This window comes from Pongo pygmaeus, chromosome 5 (genome assembly GCF_028885625.2).
Source record: "Pongo pygmaeus isolate AG05252 chromosome 5, NHGRI_mPonPyg2-v2.0_pri, whole genome shotgun sequence".
In the NCBI taxonomy this organism is placed as follows: Eukaryota; Metazoa; Chordata; class Mammalia; order Primates; family Hominidae; genus Pongo; species Pongo pygmaeus.
The window spans coordinates 7,780,313-7,804,519 of record NC_072378.2 but is presented as its reverse complement, the minus strand read 5'-3'; the positions used below and the strand labels follow the sequence as shown (position 1 = coordinate 7,804,519).

The 24,207-nt window shown below is 45.4% G+C and overlaps 2 protein-coding genes across 2 annotated transcripts in view; one reads left to right on the top strand and one right to left on the bottom strand.

The window, feature by feature from the left end:
- Positions 1-17,646, top strand: part of TXNDC5 (thioredoxin domain containing 5) — a 29,611-nt gene extending 11,965 nt beyond the window's left edge. Inside the window, exons 4-10 of the mRNA XM_063665792.1 lie at positions 3,921-4,017; positions 7,403-7,518; positions 9,555-9,641; positions 10,369-10,512; positions 13,182-13,264; positions 14,682-14,811; positions 15,896-17,646. Of these exons, the coding sequence (XP_063521862.1) occupies positions 3,921-4,017; positions 7,403-7,518; positions 9,555-9,641; positions 10,369-10,512; positions 13,182-13,264; positions 14,682-14,811; positions 15,896-16,018 (780 nt within the window). The 3' untranslated portion in view covers positions 16,019-17,646. The remainder of the gene's footprint in view (positions 1-3,920; positions 4,018-7,402; positions 7,519-9,554; positions 9,642-10,368; positions 10,513-13,181; positions 13,265-14,681; positions 14,812-15,895) is intronic.
- BMP6 (bone morphogenetic protein 6) overlaps positions 17,446-24,207 on the bottom strand; it is a 154,516-nt gene continuing 147,754 nt past the window's right edge. The window contains exons 5-7 of the mRNA XM_054490858.2: positions 19,974-20,050; positions 19,040-19,150; positions 17,446-18,946 (exon numbers count right to left, since the gene is read on the bottom strand). Of these exons, the coding sequence (XP_054346833.1) occupies positions 18,797-18,946; positions 19,040-19,150; positions 19,974-20,050 (338 nt within the window). The 3' untranslated portion in view covers positions 17,446-18,796. The remainder of the gene's footprint in view (positions 18,947-19,039; positions 19,151-19,973; positions 20,051-24,207) is intronic.

Here is a 24,207-nt window from a genome sequence, read left to right as displayed (position 1 = left end):
TGTCACAGGTAATACGGTTCACAACTGTACCCCAGCATCAGAGACTGACTCTGGACCACCTGGGGTCAGGGCTGGGCCCAGCCTAGAATCTCCTATCCAAGCCAGCACTGGAGCCTCCTCCCATCCCCCCGACCTTTGCCCTCCACCACCTGCAGCCCTCTGGCTCGGGCCTAGCCCGCCAGCTGTACCTGTAGGGTGGATCCTTCCTTTTCTTCTCAGTGCTCAGTCCCTGAGTCTCTAATGGGCTTTGCTTATAACATCATTTTGTACCATTAATACTCTGTGTCTTAATGTACTTCCCATACTAAGGCTAATATCAGGAGATTGTAGACTCTTAGAATATTATGTACTAAAAAGGATTTATAATCCTCCCCCTCCCCAGTTGATGTTGGAAGTCTTCACTTTGTTATAAATCATCATGGTCATAAACCACTGGTTAAGTGTTCCTTTGTGGGTGGTGCCTTCTGATTAATGCCGAGCGCTCAGGCCCCTGGAGGCCGGGTAGACCTGGTGGGTCACGCTGCTGTGTTGGAGAGGGACTGGAAAAACTCCCATGTTCCTACACTGTAGGATCCTGATGAGCTAGGAAGAGCATCTGAAGTCTTTGTAATTTCAATTTCAACAAATACCTAAGACTACCTTCTTGTATCAGCTAAGCGCCCACTGATTTGAAGGTGGTCTGTGGTGGTCCTTTTGGAGCTTTGCCACTTACTGGTGCCATTTTCCAGTGTGTCTGTGCGGCTCTTCCGCTCTGCCCCATCTTCTCTGATGACCTCATCAGAAACTTGGCTGCTGATTCAGTGCTTCTATCCCTCACCTGTAAAGACTCTCAACTCGGCTGGGTGTGGTGGCTCACGGCTGTAATCCTAGCACTTTGGGAGGCTGAGGCGGGTGGATCACCCAAGGTCAAGAGTTCAAGACCAGCCTGGCCAACATGGTGAAACGTCATCTCTGCTAAAAATACAAAAATTAGCCAGGTGCTAGGCGCCTGTAATCCCAGCTACTCGGGAGGCTGAGGCAGGAGAATCACTTGAACCCAGGAGGCGGAGGTTGCAGTGAGGCGAGATCGTGCCACTGCACTCCAGCCTATGCAACAGAGCAAAAACTGTCGTGAAAAAAAAAAAAGACTCTCTGAACTGTATGGTGGAGACTGTTGGTGTGTGATGTATGTCATTGAACCAGAGACTTACCTAACTTTAGCTAAAAGAGAGAACCGCAGACCTCTCAGGAAATCTGCATCTTTGTCCTGGCAAGAAAGCTGAATGAGCAGGTGTGACTTTCATGTAGATTTAAATTAGACATTGTTTCCTTTATGAAAATATTCCCTTTGAGGGGACACGTATATTGGATGGTAGGAAACCAATTTTAAGGAGGAGTTAATAGCCTCAAATAAATTCACCAAAAAAGCCCGTCTTCTATGATGGCTTTATTCAAGAAACCAGCAGCCAGTATCGGGATGGCAGAAAGACCTCATCTCACGGCCCATTTCCCCTAGTGGAGGTGGCGGCCTCACCTGCAGTTTGGGAAGGGCTGAGAGGCCGAGTCCAGGCTCTGCAAGGGATTTTCTGTCTCCTCAGTGTGGGAGCAGGATGGCCGCGTGGAATCCCCCCATGCCACCACAGAACCACAGTCACCTACTTGCCATGTTTTAGTGTCTCCAGCAATAGGAGGCCCCAGATAATTGCCAGAAACAATGACAATGCGCCTTATTGTGGAAAAGTTTAAGTATATACACTTTATACTGGAAACCAGAATTCTCTTAGCTTTTTAAGTGAAAACTTTAAAAAAAGTTCTTTATCTGTATACCTAAGTAACTTAGTACATACATTTTTTAATATTCATGTGGGATAAATTTAGATTTTTTTTAAGTGTTGTGGCAATATTCAAGAAACTCAAAAGACAATTTGTCACTTTGTACATTCTACTGCAATTTTTATATTTCCATGTTTGCTTCTGTATTTTTTCTTGAACAGTTACACAAACATGTTTTATCTCACTAATGATTTTATATATTTATGTGGTCTTTATATTGATCATGTCTTATATTATTTTATCATGTGGACTTGCCATAATTCAACTCTTAATTCTGTCAGTGGATATTTAGGTTATTTATACTTTTTCCATCATCAGTAATGATGTAGGGAACAAGTTTATCTTTGTAAAAGACTTTCCACCCCCCCTTCTTTTGAGTGATATTTTTAGAATATAGTATTCCCAGACATAAAATTGTAAGGCCAAGAATAAAAAAAGAGATCATTTTTATGGCTCTTGATGAATATTGCCAGGTTTCTTAAGCACCATATCAGCTTATGCTGCCACTGTAGGGCGAGAAGTGACCTGCTTCTGGGATGCACTGTGGTGTTCCTGTGCCGGGGGACTGCTCTGGAGTCCGCCAGGAACCCAGGAAGCAACTAGAGGCCCCCCGCACGTGCCATAAATGAACACTTCATACTGAAAGGCCCTTGAACATCTCATGGAGAGTGGCACACAGTATTTTATTTCACCTTATGTGAACTCACTGACTGTTCACTTAGCCATTCTTCCCTCGGGCATTCTTTTGTGTGGGTATTTAGCACTTCGAAAGTCTTGACGCACTGGCAGCAGAAGGGAAACTTTATGATTCTTTATGATTCCAGCCCTGCACAGCTTTGAACTGTCAGCACTTTTAAAGCCTTTAACAACTTAGCTTGATATTCTTTTTAATAGGAATATGAACCCCCAGATAAAAGCTGAGTAATACACACTTAATGTGTCTGCAGCAGAACACTGATTCCATTCATTATCTTTCCCTCATTTCTGGTTACTTTGGTTGGAAGCCACAGCTGTACCTGGTCTGAAAAGTTGAGAAATGTAGGATTGTGACTAGACAGCTGCACACATTGCTGTCTGCTTGGGTCCTGGCAGAAGCATCTTTTGAAAAGCCCCTTTCCCCCTCTTTCTGTACCAGACTTAGTCACATGAATTACATTCTTTCTTGAAGGTGCAGCTTATGTTCATGCCATGGTTTTCTCTCTGTTGCTTTTCAGTCACCTGCATTTTCCTTCTCATCACCTCCTTTTCTCTGATCAGTCTTCCACAGTTGTGTCTTCCTCACAGTTTTCCCTGTCATTTGTGTGAAGTAAGGATAACCAGGCCCTCCTGGTCCCTGAGTTTCTCATTCTCAGCTTTGTCCATTTTGCCACCCTAGTGTTTGTGTGTTTTTTGAGGCAGAGTCTCACTCTGTTGCCCAGGCAGGAGTGCAGTGGCATGTTCTCAGCTCACTGCAGCCTCCACCCCCTGGGATCAAGTGATCCTCCCACCTCAGCCTCCCAAGTAGCTGGGATCACAGGCGCACGTCACCATGCTCAGGTAAATAAAATTTTTTTTTGTAGCGATGGGGTCTCACTCTGTTGCCTAGGCTGGTCTTGAACTGCTGGGCTCAAGCAGTCCTCTTGCCTCAGCCTCCCAAAACGCTAGGTTTACAGGCACGAGCCAGTGCGCTGGGCACTCTGGTGTCTGCAAGTGCTGACCCCTTCAGAATACGTCCATCGGGTGTTGTATTTTGTATTCTTTGTGAAGTATCCAAGTACGTTTCAAAGAAGAGGACAGGGTATAGGGTAAGACTGTCCTTTGCATTGTCTGCTTTGTTTGGTTGGGTTTTGGGGTAGGGACAGCTATCACTTGGCTGCCCTGGAGCCTCAGACCTAGAGCTTTCACCGAGGGTGAGGCTGACGAGGGGCTTTTTGCTGAAGCTTCCAGAGGGCTTGATGAGATCAGTTCCTGACCTGACCTCACTCAGCACAGCAGCATCGTACAAAGGTTCCAGGTTGTTGGGTGAGGGAGGCATCTGCAGGTGGTTCCCCACAGACACAGTCACCTCCTGGATGGTTTCCCTGTGTCTCCACTGACATACCCAGGACTGTTTTATTTCCTCCTGTTAGACACCAGAGCCAGAAGTGGAACCACCCAGCACCCCCGAGCTCAAGCAGGGGCTGTATGAGCTCTCAGCAAGCAACTTTGAGCTGCACGTTGCACAAGGTAAGGAGGAAGTCCTGATGCCAGCTTCAGAGAATCACTATTATTCCTTGGCGTGTTGGGCTTTTCCTTCCTGCCACTCAAGGGCTCTTAGATAGCAGCATCAGTGGCACTGACAAAGGGTCACTCTAGAGGAGCTGTTGGGACCGTTGTTCGGTGCACCTCCTCTTAAACATGAGTTCTCCTTTTGTCTGTGCCCTTATAGAAACGCCGAGTCTAATGCTAAGCACACGTGACCCGCACACTAGCTGGACAGTGCATCCTTGGCTAAGAGTGTTTATTGACAGACTCACCTCGCTTGATTGCTCTTTACTTTATTGCGCTTTGGAGATACTGCATTTTTTACGGATTGAGGATTTTGGCAGCCCGGCATCTGGCAGGTCTAGCGGTTTTTCCAGCAGCTTGTGCTTACTTTGTATCCCTCTGTCAGCATCTTTTTAGTAATAAAATATTTTTAAATTAAGGTACATTGTTTTTAAAGAAGTAATGCTGTTGCACACTTCATAGACTATGGTGTAAACATAACTTTGATATTCACTAGGGAACCAAAAAATTTGTGTGACTTGTTTTATTGTGATATTATCTTTATTGCAATGGTCTGGAACCAAACCCACAGTATCTCGGAAGTATGCCTGTGTATTAATGGTAATCATATGCTTAATGACCTCAGGCAGAAACAAAAGCTTCTCCCTGTCTAAACGGAATTTAGATTGGGCACAGTGGCTCATGCCTATGATCCCAGCACTTGGGGAGAACAAGGTGGGATGACTGCTTGAGCCCAGGAGTTCGAGATCAGCCTAAGCAAGACCTTGTCTCTACAGAAGATTTAAAAAAAAAAAAAAAAAAAAAAAAGCTGGGTATGGTAGCACATGCCTGTAGTGCCAGGCACTCCTGAAGCTGAGGTGGGAAGATCACTTGAGCCTGGAAGGTCAAGGCTGCAGTGAGCTGTGATCATGCCACTGTACTCCAGCCTGGGCGACAGAGTGAGACCCTGTCTCAGAAAACAACCAAACAAAACCCAGAATTTAATGACACCGTTATAATATGAATCAAATTAGTTACTCTTTACACTTAAAAGATCTTTCTATACCACATCCCATTTTTTGAAAATGGTCTCCTAATATCAGAATGATCCCCATAAAATTTCCAGTGTGAATACATAAGTCTCCCTTTATTCACACATAGATGTGTTTCAGAAAACTTGGCCCAACACCGAATGACTTGAAAGCAATTTTGGCTTCCTGGCTGGCTCCCATTACCAAATGCTACCATGGAGAGAAATCCCCTTAGAAGACTAGGTTGGAAACGTGAGAAATGGCTTGGATTGCCTCTGGCCTTGTGACTTGTGCCTGCTGGGAGTCAGAGCCCCTCCCCCACCACACTTACTGTCCACAGTAACTTATCGTGAGGCCTTCAGCCTTTTCCCATTTTTGCTAAAAGTTATTTCATCCATACCAGTGCCCTGACGGCGGAACTTCAGCATGCTTTCCGCTACGGGAATGCATTTTCAGCTGGGATTGTCTTGGGCTCTGAGCAGGATGTGTTTCCCACATCACCTGTTACACACTGACTCCGGCAGGCCTAGCCACCGCCTCCCTAAGTGGGTCACTGCCACAGAGCTGTGTCATGTAGGTGGCATGGTGGCTTCCTGCCCTTGCTGGCTTCCCGTCAGTACTCTGATTAGGTTCCCAGAGAGCCTGTCTCCACCTTACAGCACAGGATCTACCGTGCACCTGCACATGGTTTCAGCCTTGCCCATTTTTTAATGGAAGTTGTTAACTTTTAAAGGAAGTTTTTCACCATTTTCTTCAAGTGCATTGTTGCTGTGCTGAGGAGGCGGTAGCTGTGAGCCTTAGTGTGGCAGAGTCCTGCTCAGACGCCAGGCACATGCCACTGGTTAGTTCTCTCCCCGGCCACAGCCTGATTTCAGTTTGGTATCAGCCCAATGTCAGGGTAGAACAGCTAAACACCTTCTGTGTCCAAATAATGATGCTGTGAGGGTTTATTTGTTTTTTTCCCCCTAGCCAAGGGGGTGGTTTCATTTTTTAAACTTTTTTTATGATAAAATATAATACAGATCGAGAAAACAAATGTAGGGCTTAATGAATTTTTATAGAGTGGTCACACTGTAACTACTGTCCAGTTCAAGAAATAAAACTGCCAGCCTCTTGTGTCCCATCCAGGGCACAGCCCACCCTCCCTTCTTCTCCAAGAAGGCACTTGCCTGACATTTGTGGAAACCACTTGTATTAGTCCGTTTTCACTGCTGATGAATACACACCCGAGACTGGGCAATTTATAAAGGAAAGAGGTTTAATGGAGAACTCACAGTTCCACGTGGCTGGGGAAGCCTCACAATCCTGGCGGAAGGCAAGGAGGAACAAGTCACATCTTACGTGGATATCAGCAGGCAAAAAGAGCTTGTGTAGGGAAACTCCCGTTTTTAAAACCATCAGATCTCATGAGACTTACTCTCTATCACGAGACCAGCATGGGAAAGACCTGTCCCCGTGACTCAGTTACCTCCTACCTGGTCCCTCCCACAACATGTGGGAATTCAAGATGAGATTTGAGTGGGGACACAGCCAAACCATATCACGACTCCTTTTATGGTTTCATCACTGAAGTGCACATTCCTGAGCACTATAGTTTTATATGTGTGTGTGTTTATATATCTTTTAAGGCTCTTTTTTAACCTGCATGTTCTCCAGACATCTCTTTATCTTTCTTGCTGAAGACATAGGTGGTTTGACCTGTAGAGCTCCCCGTGGTCCAGACTTTGCTAATTGTGTCTCCGTAGTGTGGTCTACATGTTTCCCTGATTTCTCTGTTTCCTGGAAATTGGTAGTTGGGTCTGGGGACAGAATCAGTTTCAGTGTGATGTTTTTTGGGGGCACAGGAAGACCTCATAGCTGGTAGGGGCACAGAACGTCCAGTTGTCTCTCTTTGGGATGTGGGTGACCATGACAGGCAGGGCCTGGGTCCATTCATTCCTTAGGGCTGCCAAGTGCCGAGACTCATTCAAGCATCCCTTCATTTTTTAACCAAGAGAAACTCACCCTCATTTATCACCTGGTTATTCAGTGGTACAGTGCATATAGGAGAGGTGGGAGAAATGCCTGATTCTTTCCCTTTATTACAGTTTTCCAAATAATGAGTTGATTGCTGATTGTCCATCAAAGATGACAAATTTGGTTTTGAGTATTGTTATGAACTCATGAACAGAAACACATTTGATGGAGTCCCTTTGTACCAATTAAAGTGCTCATGCCGAATTGAGATTTGCTAAGCAGGACAAAGATCTGATTCTTCAATTAACTCTCTAGTGAGGTCTGACATAAATTACAGTTCCTCTTTCCCCCATCTCTGCCGTGGCTCTCCACTCCAGGCGACCACTTTATCAAGTTCTTCGCTCCGTGGTGTGGTCACTGCAAAGCTCTGGCTCCAACCTGGGAGCAGCTGGCTCTGGGCCTTGAACATTCCGAAACTGTCAAGATTGGCAAGGTGAGTGAAAGCCCTTATTAAACTGGAAATGGACTGCTTTGGGCTGGATTAATTAGCAGAGCAGCCCATTATTCATTCTGTGTGCAAAGTCGCAAACTTGATTTATTAATTCCATTTAGTGTGCCACTTGATAATTCATTTCACCTTCACAGATGGCAGCCTGATTTTGAGTTTTGCTGGCTTTTCCACAGCCTAGAGATAAATTATGGCCTCGGCTGCTTTGTTTATTTTGAAGAGATGGCCAAATCTGAATTGGCAGCCCCAGAGCCCATTCTGCAAAGATATGGGGTAGAGCCTTGTAGAATGTTCACTGGACGAACTTGGAGACCGTCCACGTTCGACCTCACCCAAGAGCTCTCTCTAAAAGGACCCTGGCTCTGTGCTCACCCAGGCACGCAGAAGACCCTCCCTCAGTTTGCACTGTGCCTGGGATTCTTTCCAGCATTTCCCATTTTATACAGAGAAGCCAAGAGTGATGTCTGACAACTTCTGTGTAACTGGATTTTCTGGAAATATCCAGTGTAGCTCCAGGGACATCACTTTTATTCTTGTCCACTTTCCAGCCCCCACCAGACACCATGCATAGATTTCGTTTCTTAAAAACCTCATTTTTCTACCTTGCCATGGGGCTGATTTGTATACAAAAGTAATGCTGCATGTCTAGGACTGAATGATGGTTAACAAGATGATCTACTTGGGATGGTGAGATGGTCAAAAGTGTAAACTTGGGGGTTGGGTAGACCTGGCTGGCTGACCTTGGGCAAAATCTCTCCACGCCTCGGTCTACCCCTTTGCAAAACTGAGCTAAGATCTACTGTGTGGTGTCTGGGCAGATGAAAGTACACTGCTTCGTGTGATGCTCAGCATGAGGCAGATGCTTAGTAAATTGTAATCACTTTTGTTGTCAGTTAAACGGATTTTTCACTGTTGCCTCTTAAACGCTGACGATAATATATACTAATTATACATGTTATGATTATCAGTTTATATTTATTGAACATTTCGGGGAAGTAATTATAAAATAATCTTGTCTACTGTCTTACCCCATTCCTTGTATCCTTACTTAGTTATTGTATGAAATTTGATGGGAGATTCTTTTAGGTTTATATCCATAGAGGATCCTAGCAGACCCAGGCGTGAGCAGACACAAGCCTAGGTGACCATGCTGAAGCCCTTCATCCCTGGCACGTGTGGCTGGGTTACACTGGACCCTTAAAAATGCTTGTCCTCTCCCGACCTTGGGCTGAGGCCTCCTGTACTTCAGTTCCGCACCTTAGCTGCTCTCTGACGGGTATTAGGTGTTGAAATAGTATTTTTACCCCCGTTTGCTGACATAGTGAAAAACAACTTAGTCCTACCTGTTACAGTGCTGGTAGAAAATAAAAAAGCAAGCAATGACTTAGAATAAGATGTTTCATGAAAATGTTGGGCTAGCAGTAGCTTTATGAGATTTAAATGAAAGAAAAAGCTTGAAGAGCTGTGCTTGTTGATAAGTTTATAGAATTAAGGACGGATTATAATCTTGACATCTTTGTAGTCTTACCTTTATTATATACCAACTACTCCTGTTTAGAATGCACTTCTTGCTCCCTGTTGATTTTAAAACCCTCTAAGCTTGGGCATGAGAGTAAATTCTAAGCTGGCATGTGAACTGGTCTGGGTCCCAGTCACCGACAGCCAGGCTAACCCCCTCCCACCACCACCAAATGTCAAGCCAGAGCCCTGACTCTAGCTACCAGGTGCTGACTTTACTTGCTCGAGTTAAAATGTTGCTTCCTAAAAACTGGCATGTTTAACTGAGCTGTTAATACAATAAATCTTACCTCTAAAGTCTTTCCTTTACTCCCTTTAGCCCAGGTATGTTTTAGCGTAGCTTTTAGGAACATTCTCTTCAAAAACTGCACTTTGCTGGCAGAGTCGCTACAGAATCTGGATTTTGAAAAGAATATTTGTAACATACAAAGCGTCCAGTATTCCCATTAGCAAGAAGGTTCATGGAGAAACTGACTGGGAAGTTGATCTGCCTTTATTCTTAGGTCGATTGTACACAGCACTATGAGCTCTGCTCCGGAAACCAGGTTCGTGGCTATCCCACTCTCCTCTGGTTCCGAGATGGGAAAAAGGTACGTCTGCACGTCTTAGTATTGAGAGTTCTTCATCTCTTAACCCCTGGTTCCGAGATGGGAAAAAGGTACGTCTGCACTTCTTAGTATTGAGAGTTCTTCATCTCTTAACCCCATCAGGCTGAGCTACTGAGTGGTTTAATGGGTACAGTGAATTGCCAATCTTGATTGTTAGGGCACTGGTTTGGAGAAATGTGTGTAATGGAACAAATGTCTTTCTCTTAATTGATAAGATTTGGGTTGTGGAGATAAATTCATTTGTTATACTACCTTGAAACATTTCAGTGGCCCAAGTTATCACTAGAATAACCCAGATCTTACAGTCACAGGGTTAACTGTGCTCTGGTCGTGAACACAAACCTTCAGGCCTTTGAACCGAGCTAAGGCTTGCACTTGGTCCGGTTCTGCCTCCCTCCGTCCTTCGCTGGCCGATGGTCAGCGGCTCAGAGTTCCCCATCAGCACAACGGCTCGCTGGCAGGCCTCTGCCGCAGACTTGCATGATGCGTAACCCCGTGGAGGGAAGAGGGGCCCGTACAGTTCTCTCACCAAAGCCGAGGCATTCAGTTATCCTCTCTGCATTCCCGTCTAAATATGAACATGCAGACTTTGCACCACAGCTAAGACATCTGGGAGATCTGACCTGGGCAAGCTGGGGTTGGAGGAAGGCTTAAGTGATTCAGAACACCGAAGTGGACTCACTCAGCGGCGTGCCCGTGTCTGGGACAGGTGGATCAGTACAAGGGAAAGCGGGATTTGGAGTCACTGAGGGAGTACGTGGAGTCGCAGCTGCAGCGCACAGAGACTGGAGCGACGGAGACCGTCACGCCCTCAGAGGCCCCGGTGCTGGCAGCTGAGCCCGAGGCTGACAAGGTGGGTGCCTGCTGGCGTCGGGATCCCCACAAGTGGCCCGTGGCCCCCGGCCCCCCACCTACCCACCCTCAGAGGCCTTCTCAAATGCTTTGGACAAAATGACAGTTTGGGGACAGAGGCATTCTGATGGTTGGCTAGGCTGCGTTTTCAGCACGTATTTTTCATCGACTTTCGCATGCTTTCAGGGGTGAATGTAAACAAAAGCTTTCCTTTTAAAAACATGAAATGGATGTGAGACAAATCCCAAGACAATATTTGGTGTCAAAAATCTCTAGAGAATCCTTCCCTTCCGCTTCATTCATTTTAAAGAATGACTATGCTCGGCATGTTTCTGCTATGAAATCTTGGCTGCTGGCCCCGGGGCCCTGATTCTATTCCTGACCTTGCTCCAGGCATTTCCCTTTACCCCTGTTGTAAAGGCCCCTAGAAGACCTGTAGCCAAGAGGGCATCCACAGCGATCAGGCCAGTGACTATCGCTGTAACCTGCCTAGGCAGTCCTGACGCACTGAGGGGCTTCCTTCCTTCACTCAGATAGCAGGAGGTTTTAGATTCGTTTGTTCTGCTTTATCGAGCCCTTGTTATGTCACAGGCACTGCTCTAGGCCACCGGGAAATGAAAATAAGACTGGTTTCCTGCCTCTGAAGCATACAGGTCTCTGAGGCAAATGGTGAGAAGACACACAAGCCAATGGCAGGGGGCTGGGGCAGGAATGTGTGCAGGGCTTGGTTGCTAGAGAGAAGTGGGGGCAAATGGGCAAGAAGTGTCCCTAAGGAGCTGATTGATGGGATCTGTGCTGGACAGAGAGGCTGGGCAGGGCTACCACTGAGGGGCTGCACCAGCAGAGGCATGACCCGAGAATCAGCCGGCATTTCTGCAGGGCCAGAGCTGGGGCTGGGGGAACCCAGTGGGAGACAGGTCAGGGTGTGGTGTAGGATCCCTGAGAGTGAGAGAGAGAGGAGCTGGAGTTGAGAGGCTGTGGGCAGCTGGCCAAGGATTACAAACTGTATCCCATATTCACAGGGAGCCCACGGAGGCTCTGTGCAGATTGGAGTTGTAGGAAAATGACTGGCATGTGCGTGTGCCGGAGGTGGGAAGCTGCTCTGTTAGGCCATTAAAGATGATGAGCCTCATGCTGCAGCCGTGACTGTGCGATGGCGAGGAGGAGAAAGCCAGCATAAGGAGTCCAGCCTGCTGTGCAGCGGGGAGGAGAGGGAGGGAGGGTCCCAGGCGAGTCTGATTCCTGCATAGCTGGTGGAGGATGGTACCCAGCACAGGGGCGGGGACAGAGCTCGAGGAAAGGGATGAGCTTGGTTTTCAAGTTGTTGATCTTCAAGGCTTTCGGCTGTGTAGGTGGCAGTGTTCAGTGGCAGTTCCAGCCACGAGCCTGGGGCTACAGCAGGAGGTCTGCACTGGACGAGAGTGCCCGTTATCATCCTCTACAGGTAGAAGTCACGCCCGAAGGCCAGGAATTTGGATTTGGAAAAACCAGTGAAGCCACCAACCCCCTCCTCCCTGGGTGGGGCCGCACCGGGCCTCCTCACCCCTACAGCCCCGTCCCTAGTTGGACTCTTGTAGGTCAGGGATGGCCTGAGTGTTGTTTGAAAGTTGATGTTTTGGTTGAAGAAGTGAACAGCTGATTTTGTAGTTGTTAGGACCACATATGTTAGAGGAGTGTATGTGTCATAGTGGTTTCAAAGGTCATCCCAAATTGAGTATAATTATATACCGCGGATGTTTTCATCGCAGCACCATTTCTATTTCTAATAGTTTTCCACCATGAAGTGGGTCTTTTCAGTGCGTGCGGCGTCATGTTTCTGGACATAAAGATGGTAGTGTTCCACAATGGCCCCCTTGGCCTCCGTCACTGACATGTTACTCGATGCCAGACTCAAATGGAACAGCCCTGGTACACTTAGCCACGTGATAAATCATCCCATTCCTGCTCTCAGGAGAGAATCGCAGATCCATTTTTGGAGAAACACATAGACGTCATTCTGTAAAGAACTGTCAAGGGAGAATGGCTTTAAAGCAGACTACCATGTAGCACCTTTCCCTTAAATTCTCCAGCCAGAGCTTCCATCAACTTTTTTCACATTGACTTAGAACAGGCTGCTTTCCATTTTTATGTTTAATGTAAAACACATATCATTGCCTTTGCCGTTGTAACTAGGTTCTTTCTGTTGCATAGAGAGGATGTCACAAAGGGTGCTAGGAGAATAGGGTGGCTAGTGAGAAAAGCAGCTGAGGATGAGACTTCAGTGGGTATCCTGGAGACTCCAAGCCTAGAGGTGCAGACTCAGGCGTCGGACACCCAGGGCTGCCTGGTCCACACCACAGAGCCCTGGAGAGTTTTCAACCTGCCTCATCCCCAAAAGACAGTCCCACCACCCCCCCCTCCCAATCCCCTGTACAGTGTCCAGCCACCTCCTCACATCTCCCAGGCTTAGGACCCAGGGACTTGTATTGATCTCTCTGCCCTTCAGAGGCTGCCAGCTGCCTTTGTGTGTAGCCTATGAAATGCAGATTGTGTAGGTATTTCTTTGTGACCTTGGAGCCTACATAACTGCATTTTTAAAAAATTACTGATTCGTGGATCTCCAATCCCAAAGCATGGCCCTGCTCAACTTTAAGGGATGTCCTTGAACTGTGGCTTTTCCCTCCCTTGAAGGGCACTGTGTTGGCACTCACTGAAAATAACTTCGATGACACCATCGCACAAGGAATAACCTTCATCAAGTTTTATGCTCCATGGTAAGTGGCTGTTTAATTAGAAACTACTTTGTCCATGTGTACTAAGTCACATCATGGTTTTCAGCTCATCTGCCACCCCTCCAGACTCAACGCTGGGCACATGTTACATTTATATGTAGGTCATGTTGTAGGAAATAAGGAACCATTATCATTATGCTCCTATATTCAAATATGTTGAACTTCAGTGGCCTTAATTACATATGGAGAATGAGGCTAAAGTTATATCAACTTTGGAGAAAACATAAAAGTGGAGGCAAATGATGATGGCCATATTCAGTTTAGTGGTATCTGCACTTTTCCAAATAGATGGCTTTTTTTTTTTTGGCTAAACAATGAGTGTCATGATGTAGCTTTGCTCCTCGGTTCTTTTAAGTACTTGGATTTCTTTTGTAGAGAAATCCAGTAGAGTCTGTTAGAGCCTTTCAGTATGCTACGCAGTTTCCTGAACCTGCATGCCATGTGGTCTTGGAGCCCAGAGCAGAAGTGGATTGCAGGTAGTGTGAGATCCAGACAACCTTGGTTCTAAGACTTACTGTAGATGACTGTATAGTAAACTTGGATGTCCTTTAATTCCTTTGAACCCCAGTTCTCTCAGCTGAAAAATGGGAGTAACTTTTTGTCTTCACAAATAAAACAATCCATTTGGAAAAGCAGAGTGTTTAGGACATTAGATTGTTTATCTAAACATGATAAAGGCGTCACTTTTCTTGTTAAACTCCACATGTTCCTGAGCAACTAACCATAGGGGTAAAAAGTTAATAATCACAGGACTTGAACGAACCGTAGCAATGCCTTTCAAATCATTTTCAACATTTAAAAACCCTAAAGCTCCACAGATCAAGTATCAAGAAAGAGGATCCCCTTTGGCTGAAGGGGAGCCATCCATATGGCAGGAGGGAGTCAGAAGAGACAAGGGAACGGAGTCGGGTAGAAGGGAGAGTTTGAACCAAACTTGCTCACCCCACATCGCTGAAGTACCAAGGAGGCCTTAAAATGGTTTTGAAATTCTGAGACCATAAGCGATCAAATCTAAAATGTCTTTGGCATTCAAGTGACTTTTTAGAAATCGTGTGGCATCTGCCCTGTTCCCTGTTCCTCTGCTCCTGTGCTTTCATAAAGCAGTTAGCGCAGTTCACCGTGGCATGGAAATGGTCTCAGAATCTCAACTTGTTTTCAGACTGGCTTGCTTCTGTCACGTTATCTGAAAGTCTACCTCGGATCAACTTTGGGGTTTTTCGTTTGGGATAGGAGGAGGAAGAGTTAATGTGCACCCAGTGGGAGAATTTGGTATTTTACAAATTTCTAGGCAATTGTTGACTGTCCCATACAGAAGAAACAGAGCTTGTCTTGGCAGCAAAGTGTAGGTGAATGATCTCGACCCAGGATTTCAACAAAGCTGCCATTTTTCTCTTCTTAGGTGTGGTCATTGTAAGAATCTGGCTCCTACTTGGGAGGAACTCTCTAAAAAGGAATTCCCTGGTCTGGCAGGGGTCAAGATCGCTGAAGTAGACTGCACTGCTGAACGGAATATTTGCAGCAAGTATTCGGTGGGTACTTGGATGGATGCTTATGGGAGCTCTCAGTAGGGGGGCAGATCCCAAGGGAACTGTGCCTCAACCACGATGACTCACTCTGCTCTCATCTTCTCCACAATGTGGTTTTTATGTCCCTTTGAGTTGTTTGGAGAAGCAAGAGATCCTCTCTCAAAGGAAAGGCATTCTTCTTCTCCGCCCGCTTTTTAGTTAGTACCCATGTTTCAGTGCAGGTTTTCAGGCCTTGCTGTCTGAGTATAAGGCCGTGAAGTAACAGACCCCACACCATAGACTGCGGGGCTTCCCACACCGCTACTCTTGATGACTGACCAGTGGTCTGTAGCCTTCGCCATAAATCCCTGAGTCACTCACTTTTCACACATAAGCCAGCATTATAAAATGCAGTGGCTGAATCTAAGAATCATTTCAACATAACCTCCTTTCTGAAAGGGCCATGCCAGCAAGTCAGTCCTGTGCTTGAGTTAACTACTGCCTTCATTCCAAGCTGTTAGCACAGTCTGATGGCCTGGGAGATTTGTCATTTTTTTCTCCTTTGTTATTCAGACACTTTTGGAGCCTTTTAGATGGAGAATAGACGTAACCCAGACATAGTTTCCTTATCATTAAAAGATACCAGTTGTTTTTTTGTGCCCTAAAATTCTTAGAAACGAGTTGCCACTGAAAAATGTATCCTCAAGAGGATCTTGCTCTCATGGTCTGGTCTGCAGACCACCAGGGCATCGCCAGGGAGGTCGCTGGAAATGCAGACTCCCAGGCCTGCTCAATCCACATCTGCGTCTTCACCAGATCCGCAGGTGATTGTGTGCATAGTAAAGACTGAAAGGGTCTGCTTTAGGGGAAAATCGTTCCTTTGACGCTGATCTTTAATGATGTCATTTTGAATTCAGAAGTGAACACACAGCCCCACGGCTTTGCTTTCTAAACAGTCTGCTCCTGTTTTAATGGCATCTACACCTCTAAAAATTAGCCACACAATTTTCCAGCCACAACGGTAGGAGTCTATCTGGTTTTATTTAGGAAGCAATTTGCATGTGATCTGGACCGCTGGTTTGCAAACCTTTTTCTTTTTTGTTTTAAGGTACGAGGCTACCCCACGTTGTTGCTTTTCCGAGGAGGGAAGAAAGTCAGCGAGCACAGTGGAGGCAGAGACCTTGACTCATTGCACCGCTTTGTCCTGGGCCAAGCGAAAGACGAACTCTAGGAACACAGTTGGAAGTCACCTCTCCTGCCCAGCTCCCACACACTGCGTTTAGGAGTTCAATCTTACAGAGGCCACTGGGTTCCCAGTGGTGGCTGTTCAGAAAGCAGAACATACTAAGCGTGCGGTATCTTCTTTGTGTGTGTGTTTTCCAAGCCAACACACTCTACAGATTCTTTATTAAGTTTCTCTAAGTAAATGTGTAACTCATGGTCACTGTGTAAACATTTTCAGTGGCGATAAACATTTTCAGTGGCGATATATCCCCTTTGACGTTCTCTTGATGAAATTTAAATGGTTTCCTTTGAGACTAAAATAGAGTTGAGGGAAATCAAATTGCTGGACTATTTGTGGCTCCTGAGTTGAGTGATTTTGGTGAAAGCAAGCACATCCAAAGCATAGTTTGTTAACTGCCCACGAGTTTTGGAAAGGTGGCCTTGTGGCAGTATTGACGTTCCTCTGATCTTAAGGTCACAGTTGACTCAATACTGTGGTTGGTCTGTAGCATGGAGCAGATTTAAATGCAAAAACCCACACCTCTGGAAGATACCTTCACGGCCACTGCTGGAGCCTCTGTTTCTGTGAATACTTCTCTCAGTGTGAGAGGTTAGCCATAATGAAAGCAGCGTTTCTTCTGACTGTGCCTGAGTAAGAGAATGCTGATGCCATAACTTTACGTGTCGATACTTGTCAAATCAGTTACTGTTCAGGGGATCCTTCTGTTTCTCACAGGGTGAAACATTTCTTTAGTTCATCATGTTAACACGAAGCCAGAGTCCACGTGAACTTTACAGTCGGATGTCTTCCCTAGAAAGGGTAGGCATGGAACATTCCACAAGGCTCATTCTCAGTATTGCATTAACGCATAGAAAGATTCCAGTTGTATTTGTCACCTGGGGGCGACAAGACCAGACAGGCTTTCCCAGGCCTGGGTATCCAGGGAGGCTCTGCAGCCCTGCTGAAGGGCCCTAACTAGAGTTTCTGATTCTGTTTCTCAGTAGTCCTTTTAGAGGCTTGCTATACTTGGTCTGCTTCAAGGAGGTCGACCTTCTAATGTATGAAGAATAGGATGCATTTGATCTCAAGACCAAAGACAGACAGATGTCAGTGGGCTGCTCTGGCCCTGGTGTGCACGGCTGTGGCAGCTGTTGATGCCAGTGTCCTCTAACTCATGCTATCCTTGTGATTAAACACTTTTACTATCTCCCTTGGGAATAAGCACTTATAGGACTAAGCTCTAAGACAGGTGTTTGTCCTTTCACCATCGAGCTACTTCCAATAATAACCACTTTGCATCCAACACCCTTCACCCACCTCCCATGTGCAAGGGGATGTGGATACTTGGCCCAAAGTAACTGGTGGTAGGAATCTTAGAAACAAGACCACTTACACTGTCTGAGGCAGAAGATAACAGCAGCATCTCGACCAGCCTCTGCCTTAAAGGAAATCTTTATTAATCACGTGTGGTTCACAGATAATTTTTTTAAAAAAAAACCCAACCTCCTAGAGAAGCACAACTGTCAAGAGTGGCTTCAGCTTTGCGTCACGAGTCTTGTATTCCAAGAAAATCAAAGTGGTACAATTTGTTTGTTTACACTATGATACTTTCTAAATAAACTCTTTTTTTAAAAGTCTGGTCTTTCCTTCAATGTTACAGCAAAACAGATAAAATAGACAATAAATTATAGTTTATATTTACAAAAAAAGCTGTAAGTGCAAACAGTTGTAGATTATAAATGTATTATTTAATCAGTTTTTAGTATGAAATTGCCTTCCCAGTACATGATTGTGAAAAAGACATTTAGAAAATATTCTAAATTTTAATCTGAGCCTCACTTTCTACAAGGGAAATCATGATTTCCGTTCATAAACAGCATGCTCATCCCCCTAACACCATTCTTATAAGCTGGGCACCCTCATTTTATTTTCTTTGTTGGTTCTAACCCTGTGGCATGGTATACTGTATAGTAAAAAGGCAGAGAACCACTTTACTGAAATAGCTATTAGAGCCGGCAGTCCAGAAGTTAATGTGCTGGTCAAAGAACCATTCGATAAAGAAGAGGTTGTAGCATTGCCTTCACGGGTTACACGGTTACACACCCCTTGTAGTCTCACCTCAGTGTAATCAGTCTTGGTACCAGCAAAGAGTACAGCAAATGGAGGATTAAGGTGTAGAAATGGTATGTTTTGGCTGAAATAAGTATATTTTCACACCAACAAAACTCCAGCACGAACATATAACAGCAATGACAGACAAAGGCGCCCCACGGAGCCCTGGCTGTGGGTCCTGTGGACTTCTGGGAATGAAATGTGAACAGAGGCGTTCCCCCCACTTCCCCAATTTCTGTTCTCTGTAAAATCTACCTTTGATAGACAGTACGGAACCAGCTGATCCTTTAGCCAAGAATACACTTAACTCCTTTGAGATTATTTTCCCTATTTACTAACACCCCAAGTAGCTTGATCTACAGCTAAAACTAATTTTGGTGGGTTTTTGGGGGAGGAGGGTAGGAAGAGCTTCACGGTCATGTTTCTGCAGTTACCAGACCTTATACTACAGACATCCAAACTCAGCTTGCTACAGACCAACAACTACTCACGTCATTTACCAAGTGAGCAAATTATTAATGAGGTCCTTTAAAATCTTGGGTAATAAGGCACTGGCATGAGATAGTTTCAAAGTCTCATCGTCCCACCTCCAACTGTGCTTCTGTGTTTTTTAAGGCAGATGTAATCTAGGAATCCAAGGCAGAATGTGTGTCCCCAGCATCTGGTTTCGAGTTAGTGGCATCCACAAGCTCTTACAACCATATTCCTGTATTTTTTCAGAATGACATTGGAGTTGTCATCAAAGTAAAGAACCGAGATGGCATTTAGTTTAGTTGGCGCACAGCACGGTTTGGGGACATACTCAGGGTTCATAAGGTGAACCTGTTCCAAAACAGAAGGGGAGAAAGGTACCTTAGAAATGACACCTAGTCTTAGCTTACTCCCACTTATAAAACAAAGTCTCCGAGAGCTCACCAAGGTCTGCACGATCGCGTGGTTGGTTGCATTCATGTGTGCATTGAGTGGGAAGGAGCATTCTCCATCACAGTAATTGGCAGCGTAGCCCTTGGGTGCAATGATCCAGTCCTTAATTTAATGCAAAGGAAGCAACAAAAAGATTAGCATGCACTTCTCACACTATTTGTGCTTTTCAGGAATGCTGTGAAAAGGTATTTTTCACATTGGACAGGCAAGGATACAGACGCAGGAAGGCTTAGGAATTTGTCCAAGTTCACATTCAAGTGGCAATGCTGGGAAGTGAAAGTGGTCGATCTGACCCCAGAGCCCTCGCTCCTTGCAGAGGCCCACAGGGCCTCAGCTGCTACCTGGAAGCAAGTAGGTTGCCAGCAATATGTGCTTGGACCCAAGAAAGCCTCTCCAGGAGCCCAAGTAGTGCCACCTTCATATGGAAGCTACCTTTTATCGCTCACCACCTGTGATTAAAGTTGCTGCCTTTCTTACAAACTAGTGATGGTTCTCAGGTATGGGGCAAACGTGTGCTTTTCTGCATCGTTCAGTGAGCCAGCTTGTAGCCATTGGAGAAGTTAACCATTAGGTAATTTTTTTTCCAACCCTGTCTCAATTAAAATTTGTTTAAATGCCCAAATAAATGTATGTTCTATGGGCTTTGAAAGGATGAGGTGAGAGTATTGGGAAATGTGGCTATTGATTTTTGAGGGATCACAGAGCTCAGGCACCCTAGGAAGGTGTTGGAGCGCCTGGTGTCCCACAGGCTAAGCTTCCTCTGCCTCACTCCAGGAGCCTGAGCGTTTGGGAGGGCTCCTCAGGACTTCCACAGAAGGAAGCAGCTCAGCCTTCAAGCTCTAGGTGTTTGGTGATGGCTGCCACCATTCAGATGAGACTAAACTGCTGAGAAAGGACCTTTGTCCCCTGTGTCTGGAGAACTCACCTGCCATCCCAGGTCTTGGAAACTCACATACAGCTCATGCTTCCTGCAGGCTGTTTTCAATTCACTGCTGTTGTAATCTGTTGGAGCAGATGAAAAGACGCAGCCATCAACTCATTAATTCCTTCAAGAGAGTTTACCACATGTCAGGCTCTGTACTAGGCTCAGGACAGCCTCCTAGATACAAGTGTGGTCACCCAACAGCTACATCAAGTTCCTGACTGTTGGCTTGAATGTCTTATGGAGTCCGTTTTGTCTACCCTGGGGTCAGTACTGGGCGCAGGGTGACTTGAACGGACACCTTTAAGCAACAGAGGTGTGTTGTGAGCCCTGCTGCATGCAAGGCCTATGGAGGCATGGGCCAACTTGCCCAGTACATCCCGGAGGCGCCTGACTGGGAAGGCATCACATTCACATGATCAGACAACGCTACTAGGCAGGATTTGCTGCAGTCCAAACAGGGACCATTTTGAAGCTGCACAGGGGCTTTAAAGAGAGCTGCCAGGCCAGGAGAGTATCCTGAAGGAAGAGTAATGGTGGAGTGGGGCCTAACCAGGAGGCCCAGGAACGGGGCAGAGGGAGACACTCACTGCCAGGGTTGAGCCCTTGTGTGCTAATGCAATACTACTAAGCCAGTGGTTCCTCATGAGACTCGGCTGAAGCGCATATACCCACACCCTGTGCAGCACAGGAGCCACTAGCCTGGCTTAACTTAATCACCAGCAAGAGCACTGGGAGTGCCCCGATTCACTGAGACCCACTGGAGCGACTCTTACGTGACATGCCTTCTGCCTGGCACCACGGCCAACAGACGGTAAGTCAGACATGGCTTTCCTCCTGCAAGAACTTAGTGAATGAAGGGGTGGTGTAAAAGAGACACACAAATAACTCCAATACAAACCAGAACATGGATGCTACGGGCAAAGGCCATAGGCAAATATCACATAGGCAATGGCCATAAGCAAATGTCCCTTCAGAGAAGGGACAGTTCAGAGTGGGAGTGAGAAGAAGAGAGAGGAGTTCTGCTGGAATGGATTTAAGGATGTGTCAAGCAGGGTCAGATGAGATAAAGCTGGAGAAATGAATGGCCTAGGCTGCCAACCACGATGCTTCAGTCTTCCCACCAGAGGCACAAAGTGAGCCTTTGCAGGGTTTTGAGCTGAAGAGCAACATTTCGAGCTGTGATTCTAAAGGATTAATCAATCTGGAGTTGTGTTTGAGAGTTCTAGAGAGGATGGAGAGATGCAAGGAGAAGGCTTTAGAGAAAGGTCATCTAATGTGGGATGTCAGTGAGCTTAGGTCATTTGCAGGCTATCCCTTCCCTTTTAAACTACATAAGCCAGTAAGTCACCTAATTGTTGAAAGCCTGTTTGAACTTGATTTCTAACTTCTAACTCCCAGTCTTCCTGGCTGTGAAGCAGGAGAGAGCATGCAGATTTCATTATTATTATTATTATTATTATTTTTGAGACAGAGTCTTGCTCTGTCGCCCAGACTGAAGTGCAATGGCATGATCTCGGCTCACTGCAACCTCTGCTTCCTGGGTTCAAGCGATTCTCCTGCCTCAGTCTCCCGAGTAGCTGGGACTACAGGCGCGAGCCACCATGCCCAGCTAATTTTTTGTATTTTTAGTAGAGATGGGATTTCAACACATTGGCCAGGCTGGTCTTGAACTACTGACCTTAAGTGATCTGCTCATCTCAGCCTCCCAGAGTGCTGAGATTACAGGTGTGAGCCACCATGCCCCACCAGATTTCATGATTTTTTAAGGAAAAGAGACAAACAGTAACTCAGGCCAGTGGCCTATACTGGGAGAAGAGATGGGGCAACTTTTTTAGGTGGTTTATATTTCTCAATTTGTTCATCCTCTCCACCTGCCTATGTTACCCAACAGAACCACCCTGCCTGTAACTTCAAGGACCCCAGAGAAGCCCTAGAGGGAAGTTTTCACAATGCAGGACAAGGACTCTCAGTAAAAATCATCAACCAACTATCACCATGAGACAGAAACTTCCTACTGAAAAGAACCCCTGAACAAAAATGGATCAGACACACGAAGTCTCTCAAGAGGATGGCTGGAATGCAAGGGAAGACCCAGAGGACCCCAGAGACTGTGGATAAGAGTCGTCTGAACTAAGCTCTAAAGGAAGAATACCAAAACAAAACAAAACAAAACAATAACAAAACTAAAAACAAACAAAAACTAGAGAAAAAAAGGAAGAATACCTAAAATAATGGAAGGAAGAAAAGAAGGACTAGAAACCTTAAAGCAAAATTTTGGGGAAAAAACATGAAAAAAGAACAGGTAGAAGTAAAAAGAGTCAAATAGAACTTTGTAAAATCATAATCATTGAAAATAACAATGAAATCAGATTAGATATAACATGATCAGATTAAACAGGTTAAACATCAGTTGTCTAATTAACAGATTAAACAGATTAGTTATACATTAAACAGATAAGCATCAAATTACACATAACTTAAGACAGAATTAAGGAATTCAACAGTATATATGAAATCTCTTCAAATATAGCACAGAGTCAAATGGCCAAAATACATGACTCTCTCTTTGTAAAGAGACATGGAAGAGAGAATGAAAAGTCCAACATATTTCTAATAGGAATTTCGGAAGACAGTAATAGGGGAGTAGTAGTATCTGAAGACATAATAACTTAGAATTTTCTAGAACTAAAGAAAGACAAACATCTTTAAGTTGAAAAGGCCCAATGAGTTCCAAGTGGATCGGATAAATTCTTATCTAGCCACATCTAGTGAAACTATATCAAGCACATAAATTCTTAAAAGCAACCCAGAGATAAAAAATTACTTACAAAGAAACACAAAATGGATAGCAAATTTAACAAAAATACACATTAAAAAATTAAATACAATGAAAATGATGCCATCAAACCTAGAATGCCATGCCCAGCTGTAGTGGATATTTACTGCTTTTGCTACCCAGCTTTTGGGAACACTTCGCATGTGGGGGAATGCCTAGATAGGTGGGACTGAGAGCCCCATTTCCCACAACAGATAGCTCCCCTCTTTGTCCCCTAGCATCTGAAGTACGGACTCATGACTTCATCAAAGCCAATCAAATGTCTCCACACTGCAGTATATAACCTGAGGGAGTGGCTCAAAGGTGAAATCAAGAATGGGTAGTACAGCAGCCAGTGTCTAGGGTGATGACCGCATTGGAGGGATCCAAAGCACATTGTTCCATGACTAGATGTGAGCCTTGATTTCCTGAATTAAGTCTCCAGCCTTTTTGCTGATTGGGTAAGTTCCCTGGTACGCTTATTTTTCTCTCTCATTACAGTCTGCTTCTACTGCATGCAATCTAGAGCACTGTGATAGTTAATTTTGTATCAGCTTGATTGGACTATGGAATGCCCAAGTAGCTGATAAAACTTTTTTTTCTGCGGTGGGGTTTTGCTCTGTCACCCAAGCTTGAGCACAGTGGCACAATCATGGCTCACTGCAGACTTGACCTCCTGGGCTCAAGCAATCCTCCCACTCAGACTCCCAAGCAGCTGGGACTACAAGAACGGGCCACCATAACAAGCTAATTTTTAATGTAGAGATGGGGACTTGCTATGTTGCCGAAGCTGGTCTCGAACTCCTGGCCTCAAGCAAACCTCCTGCCTTGGCCTCCCAAAGTGCTGAGATTATAGGTGTAAGCTACTGAGCCTGGCAACTGTTAAGACATTATTTTTGGGTGTGTCGGTGAAGGTATTTTCTGGAAGAAATAAGTATGTGAGTCAGTAGACTGAGTAAAATAGACCTGCCCTCACCAACACGGGTAGGTATCATCTCCTCTGTTCAGGGCCCAGAGAGAACGAAAAGACAGAGGAAGGGCAAATTCTCTTTTATTGAGCTGGGTCATTGTCTTCTCTTGCCCTGGGAAATCAGAGCTCCCAGTTCCCAGGGCTTTGCACTTCAGGACTTATACCAGCAGCCCTCCCCAGTACTCAGGGCTTTGACTTCCAACTAGGACTTACACCATTGGCTCACCTGGTTCTCAAGCCTTTGGACTCAGACTGAATTACACCACCAGCTTTCCTGGTTCTCCAGCTTGCAGACAGCAGCTCATGTGACTTCTTGGCCTCTGTAATTGCCTGAGTCAATTCCCATAAAAAATCTCCTCATATGTATCTCCTATTGATTCTGTTTCTCTGGAAAATTCTGACTAGTAAAAACCCGGACTAGCTAAATTATTATTCAATAGTTAGGGCAT